Here is a 25801-nt window from a genome sequence, read left to right as displayed (position 1 = left end):
TATAATAATGGCGCTGCTGGTAAATTAGTCTGAGTCCACTGTACGGATACTTTATTTTTATTTTTTCTTGGATTCCGATTCTCTATTTTGCGATAGGCACTTTATTCATTTTTGCTATATAGTGCCGGTAAAACACGGAAGTACTTTATTTTATTCTCCTTTATATGCCCTGCTTATGCGTAGTCAGGCCCGCAAAGGAAAGTCACCCCTACTGCCGCAACTTGCCATTTGGGCGAACGCACCCCCACACGTGTAGAGAGGCGAAAACTGCTGCCGCCATATATTTCTTTTTTCTCACGAGGAAAAAAAAAAAAAAAAAAAATACCCTAGTAACAACAGGAAAAATAAAGAAGGTTGCATGTGATGTTTTTTCAGAAGGGCATTCCGAAGGACCATATTTTTTTTTTTTTTTTTTTTTTGTATGCGCTTCTTTCCCTCTTGTGGAAGTAGCTATAACCTCGTGTTCAATTCGTAAGTGAAGTGTTTTTCATGCCAAGTGGAATATACCTCCCCCCCAAATGGAAGTGTAATATGAGGCCAACTTAATGCCCACAAGTCAGTGACAAAAAAGGGGAATCAATGCAACGGGAGTGCAAAAAACAAGTTAACCGTTAAAAAACATACAGACCTGTATGGCGGTATAATTTTTCGCTGCCTTTGTTTCTCCTAGTTTGCTACTTTTTTTTTTTTTTTTTTTTTTTGCGTTACTCACCACGTCCGTGAGGTGAAGAAAGTACTACAAACGGGATTAAGCCATTTGACTACCTCCACGTCGCCTCTTCCAAAATGAGTCACTTAATGGTAAGGCCCCCTCGTCCCCAAGGGGAGGAATGAAGAGCAATGGGGGTGAAACTTCGGAGTTCACCCCACGCTGCTTCTCCTATCACTACATATATCACTTCTTCTTCTCACACTCCTTCACGTCACAATCTGCTTTTTCCCCGCAGTCGCTACCCATCGTGCTGCTGAAGGAAGGCACGGACAAGGCCCAGGGGAAGAGCCAAATTATACGGAACATAAATGCGTGCCAAATTATCGTAGACATAATAAAGACGACCCTAGGACCCCGAGGCATGGACAAGCTTATCTACACGGATAAGGATGTTACTATAACAAATGATGGCGCCACGGTGATGAATCTGCTAAACATTTCTCACCCCGCAGCGTGCATTTTAGTAGATATTGCTAAATCGCAAGATGAAGAAGTGGGAGACGGAACGACCTCCGTGGTAGTAGTAGCAGGAGAGTTACTAAACGAAGCGAAACAATTAATTAACGATGGGATAGAACCCAATATGATAATTGATGGGTTCAGAAACGCATGTACAGTAGCCATCAACAAATTGAATGATCTCAGTCTTCGCTTCGTGAGCAAAAGCGAAGAGGAAAAAAAAGAAATCCTAATAAAGTGTGCACAAACCGCATTAAACTCGAAGCTTGTTTCTAATCATAAGGCATTTTTTAGCGAACTGGTGGTAAATGCTGTATACAAATTAGGAGAAAATATGGATAAATCAAATATAGGTATTAAGAAAGTGACTGGTGGTTCTTGCTTAGATACACAACTGATTTACGGAGTGGCGTTTAAAAAGACCTTCTCTTATGCAGGATTTGAGCAACAACCCAAAACATTCCTGAACCCGAAGATACTCCTCCTAAATGTAGAATTAGAATTAAAAGCGGAGAAGGAAAATGCAGAAGTGAGGATTGACAACCCAAGTGACTACAACTCCATTGTCCAAGCCGAGTGGGAAATCATTTTTAAAAAATTGAACTTAATAAAAGAAAGTGGAGCAAACATCGTTCTGTCTAGACTTCCAATTGGCGATATAGCCACCCAGTTTTTTGCAGACAATGATATTTTCTGTGCAGGCAGAGTGGAAGATGCAGACCTAAAACGAACTGCAAACGCAACAGGTGCTATCGTACAGACGTCGCTATTCAATCTAAACGAAAGTGTTTTAGGTAACTGTGGTGTCTTCGAGGAAATACAAATAGGAAATGAAAGATACAACATTTTTAAGGAATGCCTAAAGACCAAGTCAGTCACCATTATCCTCAGAGGAGGGGCTAACCAATTCATCGAAGAAGTGGAGAGATCAATTAATGACGCCATTATGATTGTGCTCAGATGCATTGGAAATTCAGAAATTGTTCCTGGAGCGGGATCTATAGAGATGCAACTATCTAAGCATCTTAGAATATATAGCAGATCCATTTGCAACAAGGAACAAATCGTTCTGTACTCCTTCGCAAAGGCTCTTGAATCCATTCCTAGACACCTCTCCCACAATGCTGGTTATGATTCTACAGATATTCTGAACAAACTCAGGAAGAAGCACTCCGAGGAGACAAGTGACATCTGGTACGGAGTTGACTGCCAGGAGGGAGACATCATCAATGCGTATGAACACTGCATTTTTGAAGTTACAAAAATTAAGAGAAACGTAATTTACAGCGCTACGGAAGCTGCCTGCCTTATCCTCTCTATCGATGAGACTATAAAGAACCCGGCCAGCAACGCCGACAAGGGCCCACGCAACCCGTACGCCTGAAAGGGGTGACCGACTGGCAACGCGGCGGTGACCCATCCCGTGCGAGCAGTGAGAACTGTATTCCCCCTGTATGACACCAAGTCGTACACGCGCTAACCATACGCATAAATGGCGAAATCAATTTATGTTGTCGCTGTCTGCGTGAACCTCCTTGCGGGAAGTGGACACAGAGGTCGCTTCTTCCCATTCGTGAAACAATTGTGCGACACTACACTGTGCGCGTGTGGAAGTGGTCAACACGAATAAAAAAAAAAAAAAAAAAAAAACTCAAACACGAACTCAAACTCAAACGCATTGCAAACGTGAAGTTACATGCAAACGCAGGAGGGGTACAGCTGTGAACACGCCTGGTACCATGGAGTGATGCTTCCTCCCTCCACCTAGCCAAACAAAGTTGCTGCCACATTTTTTTGCACCCTTAGGATCCCAACCTTTTACTGCCTATCTGGCTCATCACTCGACTGATTACACTCTCAGGGACGTCTCCCGCTGGGGTCAATTCGTCGTGAAGCGTCTTGAGGCGAGTAATAGACTTGGAAGTGGAAACTGCAGAGGTTCCTGCACTATCTTTATTCTTCTTCTTCTTAGGGGGTGGGATTTTATTACTCTCCTCCTTTTGCAACAGGAACCGTCCTACGCCACTTCTCATTCTCCCCTGGACTATTCTCGCACCCCCGTTGGCGTGAAGAGGTGTTGGCTTTAGAATTGCCTTAAGGTTGGATGTAGCGGCGCGGTTGTCCATCCGGGTTGGGGAGATCTCTGTTCTGTTATCTTCTTCCCGAGGAAGGTCCTCCATTGGGGAACGCATCACGCAGTTTTTATTACGTGTCTGTGAGTGAGTCCCTTTCTGGATCTGCTCATCTGTGTGCACTCCGTTGGGACGCACTTTTTCATTTCCGTCTCCACTGATTATGGCCCCCCCCGGGGTAGTCCCCTCATTTTCATCCAAATCCTCCCGTTGATCACTCAGCACAGTATCAATTTTTCTTCCCTTCTGGGGATTCTCATTGGGATTACTTCCACATTTGAAAGGCACTTTTGCATTCATCTCTCCCACGGGAAAACCCTCCCTCTCTGAGTTGTTCATTTTTCTAAAAGGGTTCATCACTTCTGCAGAAGCCCGCACAGAGGAATTATCTTCAACGGTAATCAGGGCATCTCCTTCCTTCTCACCACAAGGTGGGCTCGCCCCTACTAGGTTTTCCCTCCTCACACGGCTATCTACCTGCATCGTATTGTTCTCACTGTCATGTGGAAAAAGGGCAGTTCCATTCATAGGCGTGCCATCACAAGAGGGACCCCCATCAGAGTAAACCTTACTGAAACGTTCCCCGTTTGGCTCTCCCTTTGAATCTCCATTACGGGTTCTATGATCCTGTTCGTTCAGGCGTCCAGGAGTGTTATTCGCTTCCGTTTCGATTGTAGGGGATTGCCTCTCATCAGTCAGTCGCTTCGTCTTACAGTAGCTGTGTGCTCTAGTAGCCGACTCAGGACCCACTTCATGCAAACCACCACTCATGTTTTCCGCCCAATCCAATCTGCGCAGGAACTTTGTAACTTCCTCATTGTTCAGTAACTCCCCCGTTTTGGCGAATGTTTCCTCCAGGTCGCTCACTTTTGTATCTCCCCTTTTGGGTTCTTCCTCCGCGTGGGGTTCTCCTTTCCTGGTACCACTACAAGCATCCATGCCCTCTTCCACATGGAGATTGCTTAAGATAAGACCATTCTTCAGTCCCAGTTTGTCTCCATAGTTGCCCTCCCTGGTGACATCTGAAACGTGCGCGATATGATCACCGTTGCGCCTTTCCACCAAGTGCTCATTCGTCTGCTCTCCAACGTTCCTTCCTTCGTCATCACGTGGACCACTAACTGGAATACCACCGGTGAGGAAACTCCCCCCTTGTGCATCCCCATTCGAGTAACAACCTGTATGTATACCTACGTTCACCCCCTTCATGATCTGTACCCCCTGGCTATACATCCGCGGAGTGTAGTCCCCATGAGAAAAATTAGAACCCACATTTAGACACATAAAGTGCTGCTCCTCTTGCACTAAATTAGGCTTCACAGTATTGATATTTACATCTGGTGGGTTTATGTTTTTCCTTTTTGGGTGAACCCCCACCAAGGGGCGTAGTCTAGCTGTGCCTACTCCCTCCTGTGCAGACACTTTCTCACGGGGGACGTTCGTTTGAGGTTGTCCCCCCCCTAATTGACTCTCCCCCAGCGCACTTCTACGAAGGGAAAACGGGTTCATGGATTCTGCACTACTAGATTCAGCACACATATTCTGGCTGCACTCGGCTAGTGCCATCTGGTCATTCGAGTCGGATAAATTTATCTGCCCAGGGACAAGGTCTTCAATTTGGTACTTCTTCACATTCTGGAGATAGTCCGGATCGTCCATTCCATCGTAGTAGTACAGCAGGCTGGAGTCCCTCATGAAGCGGTCATAATTGTAATTAGCGGTGTCGCCGCTTTGTACAGTTTCGAGGCTGTCCTGTTTCCCCCCCAAGCGATTCTCTTCAATCTCCCCCATGTGAGGGTCCTCCCCGACGGAGAGCACAACTGGCTGCTCCACCAGGTTTGCTGCCAAGTGCTTGTACACCGAGTTTACATTCTTGTGGTGGAAGTGAAACATGGGGTTGCTCATATTTATCTTTGGATGAAAGGAAGGGATGAGTGTCGACCCTTTGTTTTCCTTTTTCAGACTCACCAACGTGTTGAATAGGGTATTCACATCGCTCTCCTTCTTACATGTCAACAGCCAATAGCCACACAAATCCTTCTTCTCATTATATTCCGTTATTTCTATCCCATACGGGTGGTTCCTTTTTTCTAGAATTGTTATGTTCGTTATGTCCGGGTCTGAGAACAGCTTGATGCTCACGTTGGCGATATTCACAACAGATTCAATGTCATTGCTGAAGTTATTTATCTCGTTTTTTGAGATGAAGTGTTCATTTTGGGTAGAACCACTTTTACTTTTGGGAGAATCATCCGTACAGACACCCACGCAGTTACTACCCACATGGTTCTTTACCACTTCATCCGCGTGAGTGTGCACACACAAATAAATGGAGCGCAGCGAAACGGTTCTTACTTCCCACTTCTGATGTAGGGAATCTTTCCGCCAAAACTGCTGCTGGTAGGTCACCTCCATATTCATATACAGATCGGTGAATGGCAAAACGTGAAAGTATCGTTGCCGTCTTTTCGCCTCTCCATCTACGGGTTCTACTCTGTGCCTGTCGTATATCCTCTTCTGGAGGATGTCTTTAAAATGCGCAGGGTAGACAGAAATTTCGCTGCTGCAATTGAAGAGCTTTTCAAATTCCTTCCTAATCAGTGCAGAACTATCACTGACGCTTTTTTTCGCTTCTAAAACATCTACTTTCATTGTTTCTACTAAAGAAGGTAAATGCTCCGACTTCATTTTGGAGTGCGGAATCTCTAGCTTCTTTTCTATGTCTATTAAATTGTCCTTTGAAAAAAATAGACACTTGTACGATTCTAATTTTTCCACATAGTAGTCCAGAGACAGTCCTGCATTTCGACCACTTAACTTAACCATGTGTTGAAGTTCATTTTTCTTCCTCTCCAAATAGCTGTGGTAGTTGATTCTCTGTTCGTCCATTTTTGCTAGGAATTGGGTGCTTCTATCCTGTACCATTTTCAACTCTTGATGTAATTTTTTTTTTTTTTTCTCCAGGAAGGTATTCGTAATGGTGAAGGAAGCCCTTATGGACCTCTTCACATTTTTGCTCGTGATTTTTCCATACTTGTAGATGTTCCTGAGGGAGGGGATTGTATTCTTCAGAACTAACGACTTTTTACACAAGACTTCTAGCTTGTCGTTTAGTTCTTGTTTTATTTCATTTTTTGCGTCCACCAGGGTGTATATTTCGTGACTACCGCGGATTAGTTTGAACCCCGGTTTGAGGTGAACCAGGTCGTTTTGATCGATTGTTGTGACGGTGGTTGCTTCCCCCTTTTTGTCTATGCTGACGATAGTTTGGATTGGTGGTGCGTTGCCTCCACTGCTAGAGTTACCACGTAGGGTCATATCGATCATCTGTCCTTCACTTTTTTTTCCCCCCAATGAGGATACACCAAACGGGAGAGTTGCATTTCCACTGTCATTATTCTCCTCTCCCTTATCCCCCCCGTTTGACCCATCTTGCCGCTTCTCCGTAGTGGTGTTCCTCCCCCCATCCGCTTCATTCTGCACATGCACAGGGTCATTCAGCAAACAGTCAGTACATAGTAAAATATACTGACATGTCTTGCAGGCATATTTTACATACTCACTTGTATGTACAGAACATTTCTCCCTAATTTTAACTGGGATATTATTGTCCATTTCGACTAGCCATTTGTCCTTCTCCTTCACGATGACATCATTGTAGGAATAATCATTTTGGAACAAGCCACTGCTGGCCACATTGATAATATGGTCCTGCTCATTTTTGTGCAATTTAATACTGCACACTGCACACAGAAATATGTTGCACGTTTTGCAAAAGAGTGTTGAAATGCTCACGAAGCAATTCATGCAGGTCCTGAACTCACCCACACAAGGAGCAGTATGATTGATCTTCACATGTTTCAAAAAGTCGTTCAAGTTTTTTGTACTTTTGTTCGTGTAGTGCACATCGTGTATATTTTCCATTATGTTGTACTTGGCGTTTATTTCTCCTTTTCTGCACGAATTGAAAACATTTTTTTCGTGACTTAAATTGTGAATGTCTCCTTTGTATTTCACAAAACAGCTCATATCTTCTCTTTCGTTTAACTGGGGGGGGTCATTCTGCTGTTCGTTTCCTCCATCCTGCTCCAACCTTTCACACCTTTTGTATGGCCCATTTGTGCTTATATGGTTGATCAGATTCGCCCCCTCTTTCCTTTCCCTGCTGAAAAAGTTATCTTGCTCGTTTGGCGCCACGAACAGCGGCTCGCGGATGACGATTTTGTCGTTCATAGGGGTGGTCTCTTCGGTGGGTAAAATTGTCTGGAAGTGTATACTCCTGTGTGCATACAATTGTGCATACACTTGTGTTTGCACTATTGCGCGCACAGTTGTGTGTTATTTATTTTTTTTTTTTTTTTTCCCCCTTAGCGGTCTATTCCTCATGAAGGGGTCGCATGGGGCATATCGCACAACAGACCGATCGCCTTTGTCACGCTTAGCCCTCTTTATCAAATGCAAGTACGCCCTTCCCCAAATCGGGAAGGAAGCAATTTTTCCGCGATACACAATGATGCGCATAAGGCGAGCAACAATTTTTAGCATACCTCGCGTTGCCTCCTTTTTGAATGTATTCTTTCGCGTCTACCCATTTTTTCTTTCATACTACTGGAAAGAGAACATTTTGTTCATCTTCCTTTTGGGGAATTTATTTTTTTTTGCATGTGCGCTGCGCATGGTATTTTTTTTGCCTGAATGTGCAAGATGGAAAAAAAAAAAAAAAAAAAAAACGCGAAAGGGGGAGAATTATTCTATTGCCGCGTAATTGCATGAACCGTTCATGCGAATATTACCCATTTTTGTATTTTTTTTTTTTTTTTTTTCTTTTTTCGCCAAATGGCTAGTGCTTTCCCTTTTACGATAAAAAATGAAAAGGAGTACATTTGTTTTTTTTAAGCCAAGTCGTATGAAAGTGCCTCCCGGGGGGGGGCGATGGGGAATACCCCCCTTGGGATTTGCATACGTCGCACATTGCAAAGGACGCGCAGTTGCAAAAGACGCGTGGTTTCTATTTTAAGGGAAGCGATTTTAATATGATTACGGTGGTTAAAAATGTGTACTTGGAAAAGTGAATGAGATACGGGGGGGATGGAGGAGCACATGTGTGATGGATGAAAACTTGACATGTGTAGGCATGGAGTTATTCACTAAGTCGAGCCACGTTTTTAGCGGCACCTTTTTCACGACGCTCTTGTGGATAACTGCAATTTCTTGCTTAACTTCCTGCGTAAGGGGAGGCTGGAAGGAGGGTGAATTAGAATGATTGGAAAAATTTTCTGCACACAGGCCCCTGTGTACACATATTTATATGCTTGTTCTTCCCTAGTGGAGATCCCATCTTCTACTTTTTACATTTTCAAAGGCATGTACCAACGCAAGGGCAAAAAAGGAGCTTATTATCCACGGGAGGATTACTCTCATTGTTTATTGGATAGACGGAGGAGTTGTCTGCTTCGTCCCTTCGGGGAAGTTCACACTTGGCGGCATAAATGCATAGCTAAAAGAAAAGGGGGGAAGGCAGCTCCGAATGGGAAGGGCTGCCAAAAGTGTGGCCCCCCACTTATTAATGGAGAAAAGGAAAAGTTTTTTGAAATTTTTCGCTCTCTCGCAGAGGGGGGGCGAGGGGAAGATGCGTCAAAGTAGGTAATTTTGTAACCGCGGTTGTGCTTTTTTTTTTTCACCACATGCTGGTGTGAAGTACCGTGCTTTGTGTATACCCGATCTGGTGAAGTCGCTTCTGCTTCACCACTCTTGCTGGTGTACACTTTGGTGGTGCCATTTTTGCGGGTGTACGTCCGAAAAGCGTTACTATGCCGCACCACCGCCGATAACTTATTCCTTCTCCTCTCCCCTCCTCAGCTGTGCTCGAAAAGAAGACACTCCTTCAGTGACCTCAAGAATCACGCATGGTTTCAAAAAAATTTGAATTTTTAAATGAAGAAAAAAAAAAAAAAAATTGACACGAACTACACAACACTCACACCCGCACTCGCATAAAGAAGGAAAAGGAAAGAAAAAATAAAATAAAATAAAATAAAATAAATGAACTCAATGGTTATTATTAGCCAACCGCAGAAAAAAAGAAAAAAAGGACAAAAAAAAAAAAAAAAAGGGGAGACACCAACCATTTGAGTGTTGGAGAACACACACATTCGTAAATAGTGAGCTTTCTTTTTCTTTTTTTTTTTTTTTTTTCCTTTTTTTTTTTTTTTTTTTTTTTTTTATTAAATGTATTCATGCTATTTTATAAAATTTTTCCTTCCTTCCACATTCCATACCCCCCAAAAATGGTTCTTTGTTGTTCCCTTAGGTATAATTCATTATAGATCTTGGGGAGGGGAAGGGTAAACATTGTATTTTGTCGATAATTTATGGGAAGGAGGGATGGTGTAGACATTATATTCATTCAATGTTACATCACATACGAATGTGGCGTCACATGTTTTGATAACCTATATTTCGGTGACTCTGTTGCCTCTGTGGTTGTTGCTTTCCCCTTCTATTATTACTTGTTCCTCCTCTTCTGTTGAGGTTCGAATTATATATGGTAGATGCATCTGTTGTTGTGGACAAGTCTCCTATTGTAGAAGTGTCCGTTGCGGAGTCGTATGTTGAATCATTCTCTCCTGGACCTATAGTTGACGTTTCTGTTAATTCGTCAATGTTTTGACGTCCAGTAGATCTTTTTTTTCTTCTATTGTTGTTATTACCAAAGATTGTGTTGCTTATCCAGGACGGTAAAAGATTGTACTAAAAAAGAATGAAGAATGGAAGGGGTGTAAAAATATATATGAAACAACTTATTTTATTTTTATTTTAAGTAAAAAAAATAAGTATTAATAGATGATATAATGTGTATACACTTTTCAATTACAGTTATAATGGACCATTCTTATTGTACCTTGTATGAAAAGAAAGCGAATAATGGTAATCCTACTAATCCAATAGCAGAAGAGGCAGCAGCGGTGGTGGTGGCATTGCTTCCAGGGGACGTTACCCCATCTTCTGGAGGTAATATAACCGCTTCCCATCTGGAATCACCCCAACATGGAATTCCTGGTGTATTTTCCACTTTGCACTGGGATGCCTTTACCTTCCCCGTACTCCTACATTCTCCATACATGCTCTTAAATTGTTCACACCATTGATCGCTATCGTTCCCATTGCACGAACGCCGGATAGTCCTATAAGCATATTGTGCTTTCTGCAGGTACTTATAATAGGGGTTAGTACAATCCCTGTCCTTACTCATTAAATTTTCCTCTATAGAATCTCGGTCTGTATAATAATCGAACATTATTTTTGACGCTTTGAAGACTTTTTTCTCTTCGGGAGTGTAAAGGAACTCACACTTATGTTCGCTCTCACTGTCATATATTTTGTCCTTACAGCCTTTCATAGCTTCTTGGAATTTTGTAACCCCCGGAATTTTAGATAATTCTTCACCCACCCAATAATAAACGAATTTGCAATATTTTACTTGTTTGTCCCTATCACTTCCTAGTGTACTTATATAACATAAGGAACTTATGATTTTATCAACAGTGGATGCTTCCACACCATGGCTCCTCAACATTTGCTTTATTTCTTCTTCGTTACTAATTTTTTTGGAGCACACTGTGCCTTGTTGCAGTTGGGTATATATTCCCCTTGATGGTAAATTACCTAGGTTGTTCCCCTCCTACAAAAGTAATAGACCAAATATATGTATGTATTGGTTACATTTTCCATTACAATACACTCAGTAGAAGCAGCATTCTGTATATATATTTTATTTTACTATTCATTTTAAAGTGAAAGAAGAAAAAGAAAGAAGAAAGGGAGAAAAGAATGGTCGACCATCCTTTCCTCCCATTCTTCCTTCCTATTTGGACACACTTACCTCCTCGTCCTCTAGGAGATTGTCGTCCAGCAGTAGTTCCTCTTCTTCCACGAGGTCGTCTTCTTCTCCCTCTTCATCACCTTCATCCTCTTCTTCACGCTTTGTAGTACATGTTAAGTCCTGCGGTTTCGGGTGTGTCCTTTCCCTTGTATTGGTTTTCCTGAAGCCGTAACAATATTTACTAGGGTCATCTTCAGCACACGCTTTAAATAAGTCCTCATGTGCTTTTATAGCTTCTGTCCACTTCTCGTACAATTTTTCTTTCCAGGGGCATGAGTCACCCTCCTGTGGTTGCTGCTTTAATTTTTTATAGTCATAGTCATAGTCAAATAATTTTTTTCTATTTTGGAAAGTGTGCCAGATAATATCGCCGTATAGAATTCCAAAGATACTCTGTTCCGTTTCCTTGTCCTTTGGCAGTTTACTGTAAATTTCCCTTATGACCTTTGGAAAATCCCCATTTTCAGGCAATTTCTCCTTTATTTTATTACCTAACCAATAGTAGAAGAAGTGCCCAGGCCTATAATCCTGTGGTCTCTCTTCGGTCTTTATCTTATATGCATTGCACCATCCTTCTGCAATTTCAGTGGTCAAATTCCCTTTATTAATGTGCTCTTTCTGTAATACTGGCCTTATCACATCCTCCATTTGTCCCCTGTAATTTTCGTATTCCCCTTCGTTGGGACACGCCTTGGACCTTTCGAATTTATCGTACACTTCCTCTGAAGGTAATTTACCCGAAGTTCCTTTCCCCTAAAAATGTAAAATTAACGAAGGAATCAAAATATATACAGGTGGATGTTTCCATAGTCTATATTTATATTACTGTAAGTGTAAATTACGGTACACGCACTCCATCGTTAACTGTAAGCGCAGAAGGGTAGAATATTTTTTTCCTTTTTTTATGCTCTTCTCTCTTACTGGCGCCATTTTTTATTTGTGCTCCCGTTATATTGTATACTTATGTTAGAAATTGTTCTTTTATATATCCATATATGAATTATGCTGTTAAATATTTCCCCCCTCTTTGCATGATGATGCACCTTGAACTACCTTCTTCACCTATCATACGCACATGGTTCCATTATCAATTAGTGATAATTTATCATACACAAATCTGCATCAAAATTATTATGTGTATATATAATTAAGATGAACATAAGAACACAACCTTCCTATTCAATAGAAATTACTAGGATGTACTATTATTTTACGGTCTACTGCTATTTAAAAGTATTTTTAGATATTGTTTATATACATTTCGTGTAGTCTATATGGGCACTGCATTCTTCATTTCTTCTTCCTTAAGATGGACATGTATATCCATATACAAATAAGGAACGTGTACATATAAAATAAAGGAAGAAGGGATATAATATAGGGGAGTGCATTATTTCTCTATGCACAATAAAAATACACACATACCTAAAATAATATTCATCTAATGTAAATCCGCCTATTTCTCTTTTATTATTGTTTAGTACCTAAAATTTTTATTCTCCATTTTTCTCGAAGAATATATTACAAATCGATTATTCGTATATGGCGAATGTCCTCATTTCTATTATAAGAGCTTCCTTTCCCCATTCATCATATATTCTACTCTATAAATTAACACACATCCTTTTTTTTTTTTTTTTTTTTATTATAACATTCTGCTCTTTTTCATTTCAGCATCTCCGGGTTCAGGGGTTTAGGATTTTGGTTTTAAGACATAGAGGATTTAGGGTTAGAGTTTAGCTCTCAAGATTAATATTTTTGTTTACAAGCCTTAGGGCTCAGGATTCAGCGTTCAAGATTCACAGTTTAACGTTAACCGTTCAAGGTTTACGGTTTAAGCTTTAAGCTTCAAGGTTTAGGGTTCAGGGCTTAGGGTTCAGGGTTCAGGGTTCAGGCTTCAGGCTTTTACGGTTTAGGATTCAAGGTTTAATTTTGAGGCTTTATGTTCAGGGTTTAGGATTCAGGGTTCAGGGTTCAGGGTTCAGGGTTTTAGGGTTCAGAGTTTAGAGTTGAGAGATTAGTGTTCAGGGTTTAGAGTTCAGGTTTTAGGGTTCAGGTTTTAGGGTTCAGGGTTCAGGGATTAGGGTTCAGGGTTTACAGCTTAGGGTTTAGCGATGAGGTTTTAGTTTTCAGGGTTCACGTATCCATCATTGCTGTTAATATTCCTAGGAAACTTCTTCCCTCATAAAAACATTATTCAGGATGTTAGCTCTACACACGCAACATGAATTCCGCTCCATTTGCACGAAGATATAGCTTGAATTGTAAACATCCCCAACCCTAAACCCTAAAACCTGAACCCTAAACAAAACCTGAACCTTAAAACCTAAATCCTAAACCATGAACCCTAAATCCTAAACCCTAAACCCTAAACCCTGAATCCTAAACCCTGAACATAAAGCCTCAAAATTAAACCTTGAATCCTAAACGGTAAAAGCCTGAAGCCTGAACCCTGAACCCTAAAACCTGAACTCTAAACCCTGAACACTAATCTCTCAACTCTAAACTCTGAACCCTAAAACCCTGAACCCTGAACCCTAAAACCTGAACCCTAAAACCTGAACCCTAAAGCCTGAACCCAAAATCCTAAACACTATAAGCTGAGCCCTAAAACCTAGACGGTAAACCCTAAGCCCTAAGCGCTGAGCCATAAAACCTAAACCCTAAACCCTAAACAGTGAAGACAATAATCTGATCACTAAGGGCTGTACCCTTTAATCTTAAACCCTGAAGCCTAAACCCTAAACCTTACTGCTGCACCCTAAACTCCATTCCTAAACCCTAATCGCTGAACCATAAATCATTTGAATTATTCAAATATTTTTAAGGATGTTTATATTTTAGATCTTTAGAATAATGTAGTTGTGGAATTTTCATTAAAATTTATGTTCCTTTACTTCTTTAAATCTTTGAATCGCCTTAATACTTATGGGGTTCTTAGTCGTATGAAATAGAGTGAAGAGATTATGAATGCAATAATATGTAAGGTATAGTATATAAATTGAAGGGGAATTGGAATCTCCAGTAAAAGGACATATAGGTATAGAATGTGAATGAGCTACTTATAATATATCCATGAGGAGGAAGGGAAGAAAAATGAAAAAAGAACCTGCAGGAAGGAGTGTGGAAAAATAATGATAAAGGAATATTAGTTTGTTTTAAAGGGAAGAAAGGGCTAATTCAGAGTATAAAGTACATATATGTAAAATGAATTAATCATTTATATGTTACTTACGAAGGCGAAAGAAATGCAGAAGGAAGAAGGGGTTTATTGTCACATATGAACCTTAAGTGGAGAATTGGGGGAAAGTGCAGATAGGCGTATTCTTATAAGAATATGTACATTTTCTTTTTTTACAAAGAAAGTTAACACAACTCTCCTTTAATTATTTTTAGTCCTAACTTATTCTATAAGTGGTACGTTCCTCCTCACTACATATTGAGGAATGTGCGTATACCAGCAAAGAGTGGGAAAGTAATGTGTACGTATAAACTATATTGCATGCGTTAATAATTTTTTATAATCCTTTGAAGCAACAATAAAACAGAAATTCGTAAAACATGCAGAAATTTTTAATTAAAACAGGGGTGGAGTTGATTCATTTTATATATGTAATAACTGAAACATATAAATGATTATGTGTAGTACTTGAAATAATTATGTACCTTTCCATACGGTAAATGAATGGAAGGAAGGAATGATGCGCGAAAAAGGTGTGTTTGCTGTTCTTCTCTTTTTTCTTCTATGTTATTATACCAATGAATTAATTCTTATTTCTGCCTTAAGTATGTACCTGTAAAGATTTGGTACATGGATAATGCACATTATTATTATTCAAGATTTAAGGGATGTATATTATTGAAAGAATAAAAATTCAATATTCGTAATTATAGAACAAACGGAGGACAGATATTTAGTCAGTTCGAATACATGGGAAGAGCACATTCTAACATGAATACATTATTTACAGAAATATACGTAAATAATGTACATAAAAAATGGTGCAACCCGCAACAGCAATATTAGCGGTTAACTTTCTTCCCTACTGGAATTTTGTCTGAATGCACATATACACACAAACACACACATATATACATGCATTATAAATATATACATGTATATATATATGTATATATGTACATGTGTATTCTATTGTTCACATTAACAGGTGAGTGATTTACCTTGGGAGGTAAGATACAATAAGTTCGATGGGAAGGAAAAAGGCAATGTACAAGGCGAGAGTTGGAGTAGGAGAGAGGGGCAGGCTCTTGCGAGCATGGCATTAGATGGTTACGGGAGTACTGAGGGAAGTGAAGTTTGTGAGAAGGAACGAGAGATGAAGACTTCCTTGGACAAGGCATTAAGCAGTTATCCAAGTATTAAGCAGTATGTGCAGCAAATTGCAGGAGCTTGGTGTTCTATATTTAAGGATGGGTATAAGGACAATGAAGGGGATAATCCTATGTATAATTTCTTTTATTTTTGGCTAGGAGATAAAGTATGGAAAGAAGTGAAAAACGACGACGAAAGTAAATCATTTGCAACAATTATGAAAGAAATTCATGATTCCCTGAAGGGGGAAGTTGCCGGGAAGGAGTGTAAGGATTTTTGTGCAAACAATATTAACGAAAGCACATTCTACCTAATGAAAAAAGCATATGAGTACTATACGGACTATGATGAAATAGAAGGTGACCTGGAGAATACTAATCCCGATGAGACTCCTTGTACTTACGAGTATAGTGAGTATCTGGAATGTAGTTATACAGCCTACAGTGAAGTGTATGAACATTGCCAGGGGAAACCTGATAATGGCTATTGTGCCCTATTCAGAAAAATGTTTGAGGATTATAAAGAAAAGGAACATTCAGCATTAAAATGTAGGGCGGTATATAGAGAACGGTCCATAGCCGATACAGGTACCACCGCCGCTGCAACCATCTCTTCTATATTTTCTATAGGAGCACTTGGATTCGCTGGTTCCCTTTTGTATAAAGTAATAACCGTGGCAAGTGAAATATGAATAATAACATATATTAACATTTACTGCCATTTAAAATAAATGTTAAAGTTTACTATATATGTCCTTCTAACACCCCTACCACCACCCTAACAACCTTCCACCAACCACCTAACAACGTAACAACCTTCCTTCCATTTACCACCCTTAACAACATTCCTTCCACCGTACCACCCCACCACCTAACAACCCACATACCACCGTACCACCTAAGAACTTTCCCCTTCCTTACTTCAGTATACTTCATTATTGTCTAGGATAAAAAGTTTCTTTGGAAGTAACAGCAGCAGGAACAGAAAAGGAAGGCCCGTCCGACAGGAATTAAACACATCATTCTCAGGCGACGACGATACTTCTACGGACAGATCTACAGAATATGATTCTACAACGTTGGGTTCGTCATCGAACTTAACAGCAGGAAGTTCGACGGATGTTTCTATCGTATATGGTGAACCACGTAGGAGGGAAAGAACAAATAATAATAGACAACAACAAAGACAGCAGAATTCAAGAAATATTAGTTATGCAAGTATGTGATGCGTTCCATTAAACGTACCATTGGAATGGGAATGTTCTTCCCCCCAGAGGAAGGAACATAAATAACACAACCGCACGGAATTCATATATAGTGTACAAGGTAACAAATGGCATTCTTTCCTTCTCTTTGTTCCTGCTTTCTTCTTTAAAAAGTTCCTTTGTACACTTTTATTTGCTCCTTTTTTTTTTTTTTTTTACTAATTCCTATATTCTTTAAAGAAGAAAAAAAATGAAAAGAGAACAATTAATATGTTAAAGTGCAAAAAAAAAAAAAAATGTCCAAAAAAAAAAAAGGTTCTCCAGAAAAAAGAAGAAGAATGCCCTAATATAAATCTTTGTCACAGAAAAAAATTGCACAAAAAAAAAAGAATTATCCAAAAATGAAATGCCCTAACATAAAATTGTCACAGGGAAAAAATTGCAAAAAAAAAGATGTCAAAAAGAAAATTGCCCTAATATAAAATCTGTCACAGAGAAAAATTGTCCAAAAAAAGAGAAAAATTACCTAATATAAATTTTGTCACAGAAAAAATTGCAAAAAAAAAAAAAAAACTAGCCAGAAAAAAAAGGAATGCCCTAATATAAATTTGTCACACAGAAAAAATTGCAACAACAAAAAAAATTGCCAAAAAAAAAATTCTTACAAAAAAAAAGAAAGGAACTTTGTACCAATTACACAAATTTTTTACCAAGTCACACATGTGTGTGTATACGAAAAAAAAAAAAAAAATTATAGAGGACAAACTGGTACATTTAAAAAAAAGAAAAGGCCATTTTGTTTTTTCACTGTAAGGACCTTACGCTTATTTATGTCCTCCCTAAAGGCACAAATTCAATGTTACATGCGATGTTCCATACTATGGTAACCTATATTCTTTTTCCGTGGAGCATTCCTTGTTCTTCTAGAATGAGTAGTATACGGAGCAGAATATTCTGTAGCACTGTCACCTATTGTTGCAGTTTCCGTAGAGTCGTCTAACGTAGAGCCTAATGTAGAAGCATTCTCTGCGGAAGCATTTTCTGTTAGCGTATCAAAGTCGTGTCGAACTGATCGTTCTTTCCTTCTGCTGTTCCTTCCAAAGAAGGTGTTGCTCCTTATCGAAGAAGGTAAAAGATTATACTACAAAGAGAAGGAAAGGTAGGGAAGGGGTGTACAATATATATATATTATCGCTCACTTTTTCTACATTTATTTACTTATAAAGAATAAATGTATTAATAGAAATTGTTACTATTCATATATGTTCAGTATATACAATATTTTCTACTTTATATAAGAAGAAAGTGATAAATGGTAGTCCTAATGTTGCAAATACGGAAGGTACAATAGAGGCGGTAACTGATACTGGTTCCTCTTTCTTTGGTTCAATCTTGTTAACTGCAATATAAGGTCTCACATGTGCTGCAGGTTCCTGGGAAACTTCATTAGAAGATTTCATACCTTTTAAAGGTTTCTGCATCCGTGCTGCTGGACATTTTGATTCTATGAGTTCCTCAGGTTTGCGTTGTCCATACTTCGCCATGAACTCTGCATAATTAATATTGTCAGTACCAGGATTCCCTCCACGGAGCCCATCCAGAATATCATAAGCACTGTTAGCGTTTTTCAGGTAATCTTCATAGTCCGCACTGCAGTAGCCGCCACTCTCAGTTAACTTCCCTTCTATAGTTTGATAGTCCCAGAAGTAATTATAAGCTTGTTCCTCAAATTTGAAATAGCTGTTGTTAGTACGGGTGCATACAATATCACAATTATGTTTACCAGACAACTTCTGTATTTCTTCGCAGACTGTACTTATAGTGCTTGTAAAATCCTCACCCGTGCAATCGCCAGAAATGGTATCTCCAAACCAATAATATAAGAAACCGCAACGACCATTGTTGGATGGTTCCTCTGCTCCTTTTTGACTTAGGTAGCACCAAGCCCCCTGGAGCGCCTTCACATAGGCATCCTCCCCATTTTCCTCCTTCAATGCTTTCTTCATTTCTTCAATGAAACTGTCATCATCTTTACAGGGGGTCCCACTACCGTTCCCAAATTTTCCGATTTCTTTACGCGCTATGCTTGAAGGTAAACTTTCTTTTTTCTGATCCTATAAGTGCAATTGTAGTAGGTATGTGTTCCTGCATATGGTAATTGTATGAAGAATAAAGCATTATATATGCACACTAATTCATTCATGGGAAAATAAGAATAACTCGCAGTATTTTTCTCACATGCACAACTTACACCACCATCAGATCCTCCCTTTCCTTCTCCACCAGACACCCCGTTAGGACCAAGATCGGAGTCACAATTATCGGGAGCTGATGGCTTCGGCTCAGTGCATGTTAATTGTATTAGTTTCCGATACCTATTACATTCAGCCCCATCTTTAAATTTGATACAACACGGATCAGTGAGGTTATTTGCACAATCCTTGGTAGCAGCACTATAAATTTTAAGTATGTCCTCAACACGCATACTAAGGCTATCGTCACACCAGGTTCCACTATTCAACCGCTGTTTGTATACAGTTTCATAGTCATAATAGTAGTCATAAACCCGTTTCCTTTTTTTCAAGAGTTCCTCGTCAACATTATTACTAGTGCTTATATTTGGGCATGCATTCTCAATATCCAACCCCCTTAGTGCTGTGTATATCAGGTTCATAGTACTCCAGAACGGTTTATCCCCGGTCATACTGGGCAACAAACCTCCTATCCAGTAGTATAAAAAATAACAGCGTTCATCTTCAGGCAAAATGTCCTTCCCTTCCTTATTTACGTAATACCAGGCTCCCATAATATATTTCACTTCATCAATATCACCTAAGAGTGTAATCAACAGTTGCTTCACCGTAGGGTCCAAGGGTTTATCATTGTAAGACCTACTACCTACAGTAATTTTATTGTATGCTCCCTCCGAAGGTGAATCTTTCAAATCCTCTTGGTATGGGTAAGAAGAATGGGTCGCATTTACTACCTTAATCTTTTTACACTATGTATACGGTATTATGCATGTTATTATGTATTCATGCTTAACAAGAAATTACCTCTAATATTCTTGCCATTCTTCTTCCTACTGGTGCCATTGTTCATTTACAACCTTTATGTATATTATACTTATGTTATAGCTGCTCATATATTCAGGAGGTAAGTATAGGAAAATTTACTACAAGGTAATTATAACCGTTGGAATCATCCTTTTCCTTATGTGTGCTCTACTGCAGTCGTCAAACAGCAGTAACACACTATATATATGTACTCAAATCATCCTATTATTTGAATGTAGGTTGTGACCCGTAACAGGACACCATTATTCCTTGCTCACATCCATCACTATTTATATAAGCGTGAAATGCCTCCCTTCCCAGTTCGAATTTTAAACATGTACTACACATTTAAGCATTATTCCTATTTAAAGGGGTATTAATTAAAAATGGTTAATATATAGAGTTCATATACATAAATCACGCTTCCACCTTTTCCTTATGTGTGCGCACTCATATACATACAGTCAGAAGTGTACATTTAGGAAATAAATAACTAGAGCTAGAAAATTAAGAGTTCCATCAACTATGTATAAGAAAAAGCACACATCCTTAAAATAATACTTACAGTACTATACACCTTCCCCCTTTCTCTTCATTCATAATCGTTTCATGAGAAAAAATTTTCTCCCCTTCCCATGGTTATGAGCATATTACAAACAACTCATTTCAGTAAAATACATACTAAGCCACGTGAGATCCCTTCCCTGCTTTAATACATATTAATTTTTATATGTTAATGTATAATTCTGCCTTTTTCCTTTTTCCCATCGAACAGAATCAATAATTTTAAGAGAACTAATGGAGTCCAAAGAATTAAAAAAATTAAAGGAGTGGAGAGTGGCCCTACAGTATTCATGATTATTCCACTACTTCCTTATTTTGAACGTTCTAAGGATTAAAAGTCCCCAATGTCCAGGGTCTAGGGTTCAGGGTTTAGGGTTTAGGGTTTAGGATTTAGAATTTAGGGTTTAAGATTTTGGGTTTTAGCGTTTAGGGTTTAGGGTTCAGGATTCAGCGTTTGGAGTTTAGGATTTAGGGTTCAGGATTTATGGTTCAGGGTTTAGTTTTCAGGGTTTAGGTTTCAGATTTTATATTTTAGGGTTTAGTGTTCAGGGAGTGTGAGTACGCATCAGGATATGGGAGTAGCGTTTAGGGTGTAAGAAGGAGACTTCGGGTTTAGGGTTCAGGTTTTCGGGTATAGGATGTATCATTTCCGGTATAGAATATCGTGTTCCGGGTTTAAGGTTCAGGGGTTATGACTGGTGTTTAAATGAATGAAGAATTTTTGAAAATAAAGTCCACTCGCAGACAGACTAAACCGGTCAATTAATTTTTAGGGCGTTCAGCCACTTAGAGGGGGCGAAAAAACTCCTTGAATGTCATCTCGGGGAAGGCAGGCGAAGGTGAAACTGGGTGACGCGTAAAATGAGACAACCTGATAAGGGGTGCATCCAAAATTGCACCCGCAGGTTGGACGCGAAAAAAGCAAGAAAAAAAAAAAAGAAGAAAGGAAAGCAAGAAAAATTAAGAAGGAAGGAAAAAAAAAAGAAAAAGGAATGTAGTGTAAAAAGAAGAAAGTGTCTTTTTTTTTTTTTTTCCTACACTGCATATAAGCTTCGTGGTTATTTATGCTTCCACTGATGGAGGATGGGAAGGAAACACATCTCCCTTCCATCCCCTTCCCCATCCTTAGATGTTACATCACATATGGTGTGTTACATTTAGATGTTTTGATAACCTACCATCCCGCGACGCCGTGTATTATTATTTCTTGTGTCGCTTTCTCTGGTAGACGGTCTTGTGTTCGCAGCACGAGAACGTATTGTGGTGGAATGTTCCTCTGTTAAGTCACCTATTGTGGAACCTTCAGTTGCTGTGTATTGTGTTAAAGTGTCTACTGTGAGTGTATCAAAGGTGCTCTCAGCGGACCTTCTGTTTTTATGGTTGTTACTCCTTCTTCCTCCATTGGAATGGTTACCTAGCCAGGAAGACCATGGTTTATACTGAAGGGAAGGAAGATTGTTAGGTGGGTTGTTAGGGTGGTGGTTGATGGAAAGAAGGTTGTTAGGGGTGGTAGAGTGGAACGAAAGGGTGTTAGGGTGGTGGTAGGTGGAAGGGAAGGTTGTTAGGTGGTACTTACCTTATATAGATAGAAAGCAAGTGCTGGTAATGCTATTGTTGCTGCACCACCAACAGCGGAAGGAATGATGGGGATGTCAGTTTCCCCCCCTGATGCTGGTAATTGTGGAGGTTGTTGTTGTTGTTGTTGTCGTTGTTGCTGCTGTTGTTGTTGTTGTTGCTGCTGTTGTTGTTGCTGAAGCTGCGAAGGTTGTGATTGATTTTGTGCACCTTCCACTTTCTTTCCTTGGTTAGGAGTTCCTTCGGTTTTTTTTCCTTGATTAGGAGTTCCTTCCGCTTTTTTTCCTTGGTTAGGTGTTCCCTCTGCTTTTCTTCCCTGCTCAACTGAAAAAACAACAACAACAGATGCTTGAACTCTAATCTTTTCTCATTTTTTTTTTTTTTCTTTTTTCTATAAACCCTTCGGGTGCATACCCCCGTACTCGGGTGACTAAGTAGCAGGCAACATTATGGGGCATTAACCTAGAAACCCTTAGTTCACACATCTTAAAATGTGAAATCCTACACACACCCTAAAACACGAAATCCTACATACACAACCTCTAAATGCGAAATCCTACACATACACACCCTCATTCATTCACTCATTTACACTCTTATTTTTTTTCTATTTTTACTTCCACTTTTTTTATTTTTTCCCTTTATTTCATATCACTTCTTCCTGTAGTAATATACTTATCACCATGCATTTGGTATCTACTCCAGGTTCGTATATAGTTCCTCCCCTTACCTGTTATTTCCTGCGTAGAGTCTTCTGCACGTGTGCTGAATTCAGGGCATGTTAATGGCTGTGGTTGGGCGAATTCACTCCCGTCCTTCTTATTCTTTCCCCCATTAAATTTGGTGCAATATTTATCATTGCCAACTCCTCTGCAAGTTGTAATTAATTGTTCATGTGCTGATTTAGCTTCCCCGTAGGACTGTTGGCACTTGTCCTTAATGCAATAATCACTACAACCATCCTTATTGCTTATGTAATTATAGTCATAGTACCAATCAAATAGTTTTTTAGCCTTTTCAAACTTGTCTTTGTTAATACCTTCGTACAAATTGATGCACCTACATCCGGATATGGAATTCGTCAGCTTCCTATAAACTGCCGGCATAATCATTGAGAAAGAGCCTCCCTTCCTCAATGTTTCATTTCTTATCTTATCACCTAACCAATAATAGAACAAATGACATGGTTTATAGTACTCCGGAATGCCCCCATCCATCTTCTCGGTACATGCGTAACAATAAGCCTGTACTATTGCGCTGGGTAAATTCCCATCCTTAATATTGAGTGTAGTTAATGCAGTCTGAACTTTCGCTATTAAATTTGCGCTACACCCTGGACTACTGATATTCTTTAGACACGCACTGGAATTTTCAAATGCAGCGTACACTTGTTCTGAGGGTAATTTAACAGTACCTTCCTTTCCCTAAACAAAATATAGAATTGAATAGGGGGAAAAATATATAGGAAGTAAGTGCTTTCCACATGAACGTTCCTTACACATTTCCTTACTACATTGCGCATAGAATATTGTATGCATAATATTCATATATATCCATAATATTTATTTACTCTAAATGGAAAAAAAATAATGTGTGTACTACCTGTGGTAATGATGATGCTGACCATGTGGATTGAGGGGAAGGTGCAGTACATTTCGTTTCTAATTTTTGCGGTTCCTTATATTCCTCCTTAGATTTCCCCTTAAATTTTTCACAATATGATTCTCCGCCAGCTTTTCCGCAATATGTACTAACATCGTTATATGTTGATTGAGCTTTGTTGTAGGACTGCTCGCACCTGTTATTATTGCAATATTTATGACAATCCTGGTTACTCTTCAGCTTATTGTAGTCATAGTACCAATCGAATAATACTTTAGCTTGCCCGAAACGATCCTTCAAAATACTAGGGTATATATGAGTGCACATACATCCAGAATCGAATTTCTGCAGTCCCTCATAAATTTTCGTCATAATCGGTGAAAAATGGCTTTTCGTTGGAAATTTCTCCTTTACTTTGTAACCTAACCAATAAAAAAAGAAATAAGGAAGATCATCATCGCCCACAGAATTCAACCACTCCGCCGTTCCTGTCCGATTACATGCGTGACAGTAGTTTCCTGCAATTGTAGGAATTAACTCCCAATCTTTCCCATGGTATGACGATAATGAGTTCTTCAGTTCTCCTTCCAGATCAGTGGGGGTCTTCCGTTTTCCCCCCCCTTGGAACATACAACCTCTTCTTCCATTTCCTTCTTCTAAAGTTTCGTATACTTTTTGTGAAGGTAATTTACTTGTGTCTGAGCCCTAAGAAAATATAGAATGTAGAATGGATCAAGGAAGTGCAGTACGTATAGATGTATGTTACCATGCATTCCTTACATATTATTATTATTATTATTTTCCTATTATTATTATTATTATTTTCATATGTGTGTGTGTGTGCACATATACAATATTGTATTCATCATATTTATCCATACCCTAGGTAAGGGAATAACTAACCTGTAGTTTGCATGCCATTGTTCATGTGTGTACATATTCTTCTTGTTTATATGTAATGAAATTTATTTTAAAATGTGCGTTGTTCATATATTCATAAAGAATACGTATATGAGAATTTCGTATATTCCAGGATGATTATGAATATCAATTTTCAATTCTTCTAATTAATGTACACATTGTTCAATTTTCTTAAACAGCTATAATCCCTTATATTTATGCATCAAAATCATTACATATGCATATATGAATAAAAGCAATATATATGAACAGATATACTGGAATAACCAAATAATAGGAGGGGACATTCAAATGCCTTGTACACATTCCATAAACTTACTATACTTTCGGATGGTAACTGATTTCTCGTAGCGTAAAAAGATTATTTACTTTATGTAGTTCTTATTTATGTTAGCATGCAATTCACCACTTGAGCAGAAGAATTCAGCATGTATTATTGAACCTTGTTTTATTGTTATGTTTAAAGGAGATTATTAAGAATTTATAATGCACGTTTATTCAGTACCCCCGTATATGGAGCACTCCTCTCCCTTTAATAGGTACCCATATTTATATGAAAAGGGGAGTTTACATTCGTCGAATTAATGAACGATTGAAATTAGTACGAAAAAGTGTATAGATCATACTTTTAAAGAAAAATATATCTACTCCTAAAATAATAAATCCAGTAGCACATTACTCCTTTCTTCCATTACTCACAATTCGATAACAATAATTTCGTTCCATACTCTTCCCCTTAATAAGTTTACTAAACATGGATTAATTGTGTAAAATGTATATTATCTTATTTCAGCCCCCTCCCTTTCCATTATATATAATTTCATACATATAAGTACACAACGCTATCTTGTGCTTAATCCTACACTATAGTATAAGGAAGTTCAGGAGGTTTAGGAAAATTCAAGAGACTAAAGGAATTAAGGGAACAAGAAATTGGAGAGGACTTTACAGGGTAGAGGATTACTTTACAGTTTCAGTATTTGAAAATTCTAAAGTTCAAAAGTTCTACAGAACATTTGGAAAAGTTCAAATAGTTCAAGCCATTCACAGCTTAGGGCTCACGGTTGAAGCTATAGGTTTTGGGGTTTAGCGTTCAGGGTTTAGGGTTGAGGGTTTAGGCTTCAGAGATAGGGGTAGAGGATTTAGGGTTCAGGGTTTAGGATTCAAGGATTAGGGTTCAGGATTTTTAAAATTTATCTTTTAGAGCTCAAGGATTAGAGCTCAGGGTTTAGAGATTAAAGCTGAGACTGCTAACAAATGTATTTCCTGGCAAGATGTACGAAATTAACTTTCACACAACACCTAGAACTTCAAGCTATAACGCTAAGTGCTAAACACTAAAACCTAAACCTTAAATCCTC

General features: G+C 39.0%; 4 protein-coding genes across 4 annotated transcripts; 1 reads left to right on the top strand and 3 right to left on the bottom strand.

Annotated features, from left to right (window-relative positions):
* Positions 1 to 786: 786 nt before the first annotated feature.
* On the top strand, positions 787 to 2555 carry PCOAH_00020130 (T-complex protein eta subunit; the record flags this gene model as incomplete). Its single annotated transcript, XM_020058822.1, has 2 exons — positions 787 to 801; positions 948 to 2555. 2 exons carry the CDS (start codon positions 787 to 789, stop codon positions 2553 to 2555), a joined length of 1623 nt encoding a protein of 540 aa, XP_019914383.1.
* A 418-nt stretch (positions 2556 to 2973) lies between these two features.
* PCOAH_00020120 (Uncharacterized protein) lies at positions 2974 to 7536 on the bottom strand (the record flags this gene model as incomplete). Its single annotated transcript, XM_020058821.1, has 1 exon — positions 2974 to 7536. The coding sequence occupies one exon, from the start codon at positions 7534 to 7536 to the stop codon at positions 2974 to 2976; it is 4563 nt and encodes a 1520-aa protein (XP_019914498.1).
* A 2202-nt stretch (positions 7537 to 9738) lies between these two features.
* Positions 9739 to 12115, bottom strand: PCOAH_00020110 (Kir-like protein; the record flags this gene model as incomplete). The annotated part of the gene is made up of 4 exons (XM_020058820.1): positions 9739 to 10053; positions 10205 to 10984; positions 11186 to 11938; positions 12107 to 12115. The coding sequence occupies 4 exons, from the start codon at positions 12113 to 12115 to the stop codon at positions 9739 to 9741; spliced, it is 1857 nt and encodes a 618-aa protein (XP_019914567.1).
* A 9384-nt stretch (positions 12116 to 21499) lies between these two features.
* Positions 21500 to 22402, bottom strand: PCOAH_00020100 (hypothetical protein; the record flags this gene model as incomplete). Its single annotated transcript, XM_020058819.1, has 3 exons — positions 21500 to 21781; positions 21966 to 22241; positions 22340 to 22402. 3 exons carry the CDS (start codon positions 22400 to 22402, stop codon positions 21500 to 21502), a joined length of 621 nt encoding a protein of 206 aa, XP_019914673.1.
* Positions 22403 to 25801: the final 3399 nt, after the last annotated feature.

Source organism: Plasmodium coatneyi, chromosome 8 (assembly GCF_001680005.1).
Source record: "Plasmodium coatneyi strain Hackeri chromosome 8, complete sequence".
In the NCBI taxonomy this organism is placed as follows: domain Eukaryota; phylum Apicomplexa; class Aconoidasida; order Haemosporida; family Plasmodiidae; genus Plasmodium; species Plasmodium coatneyi.
The sequence above is the reverse complement of the archived record's forward strand: the minus strand, read 5'-3'. Positions and strand labels throughout refer to the sequence as shown.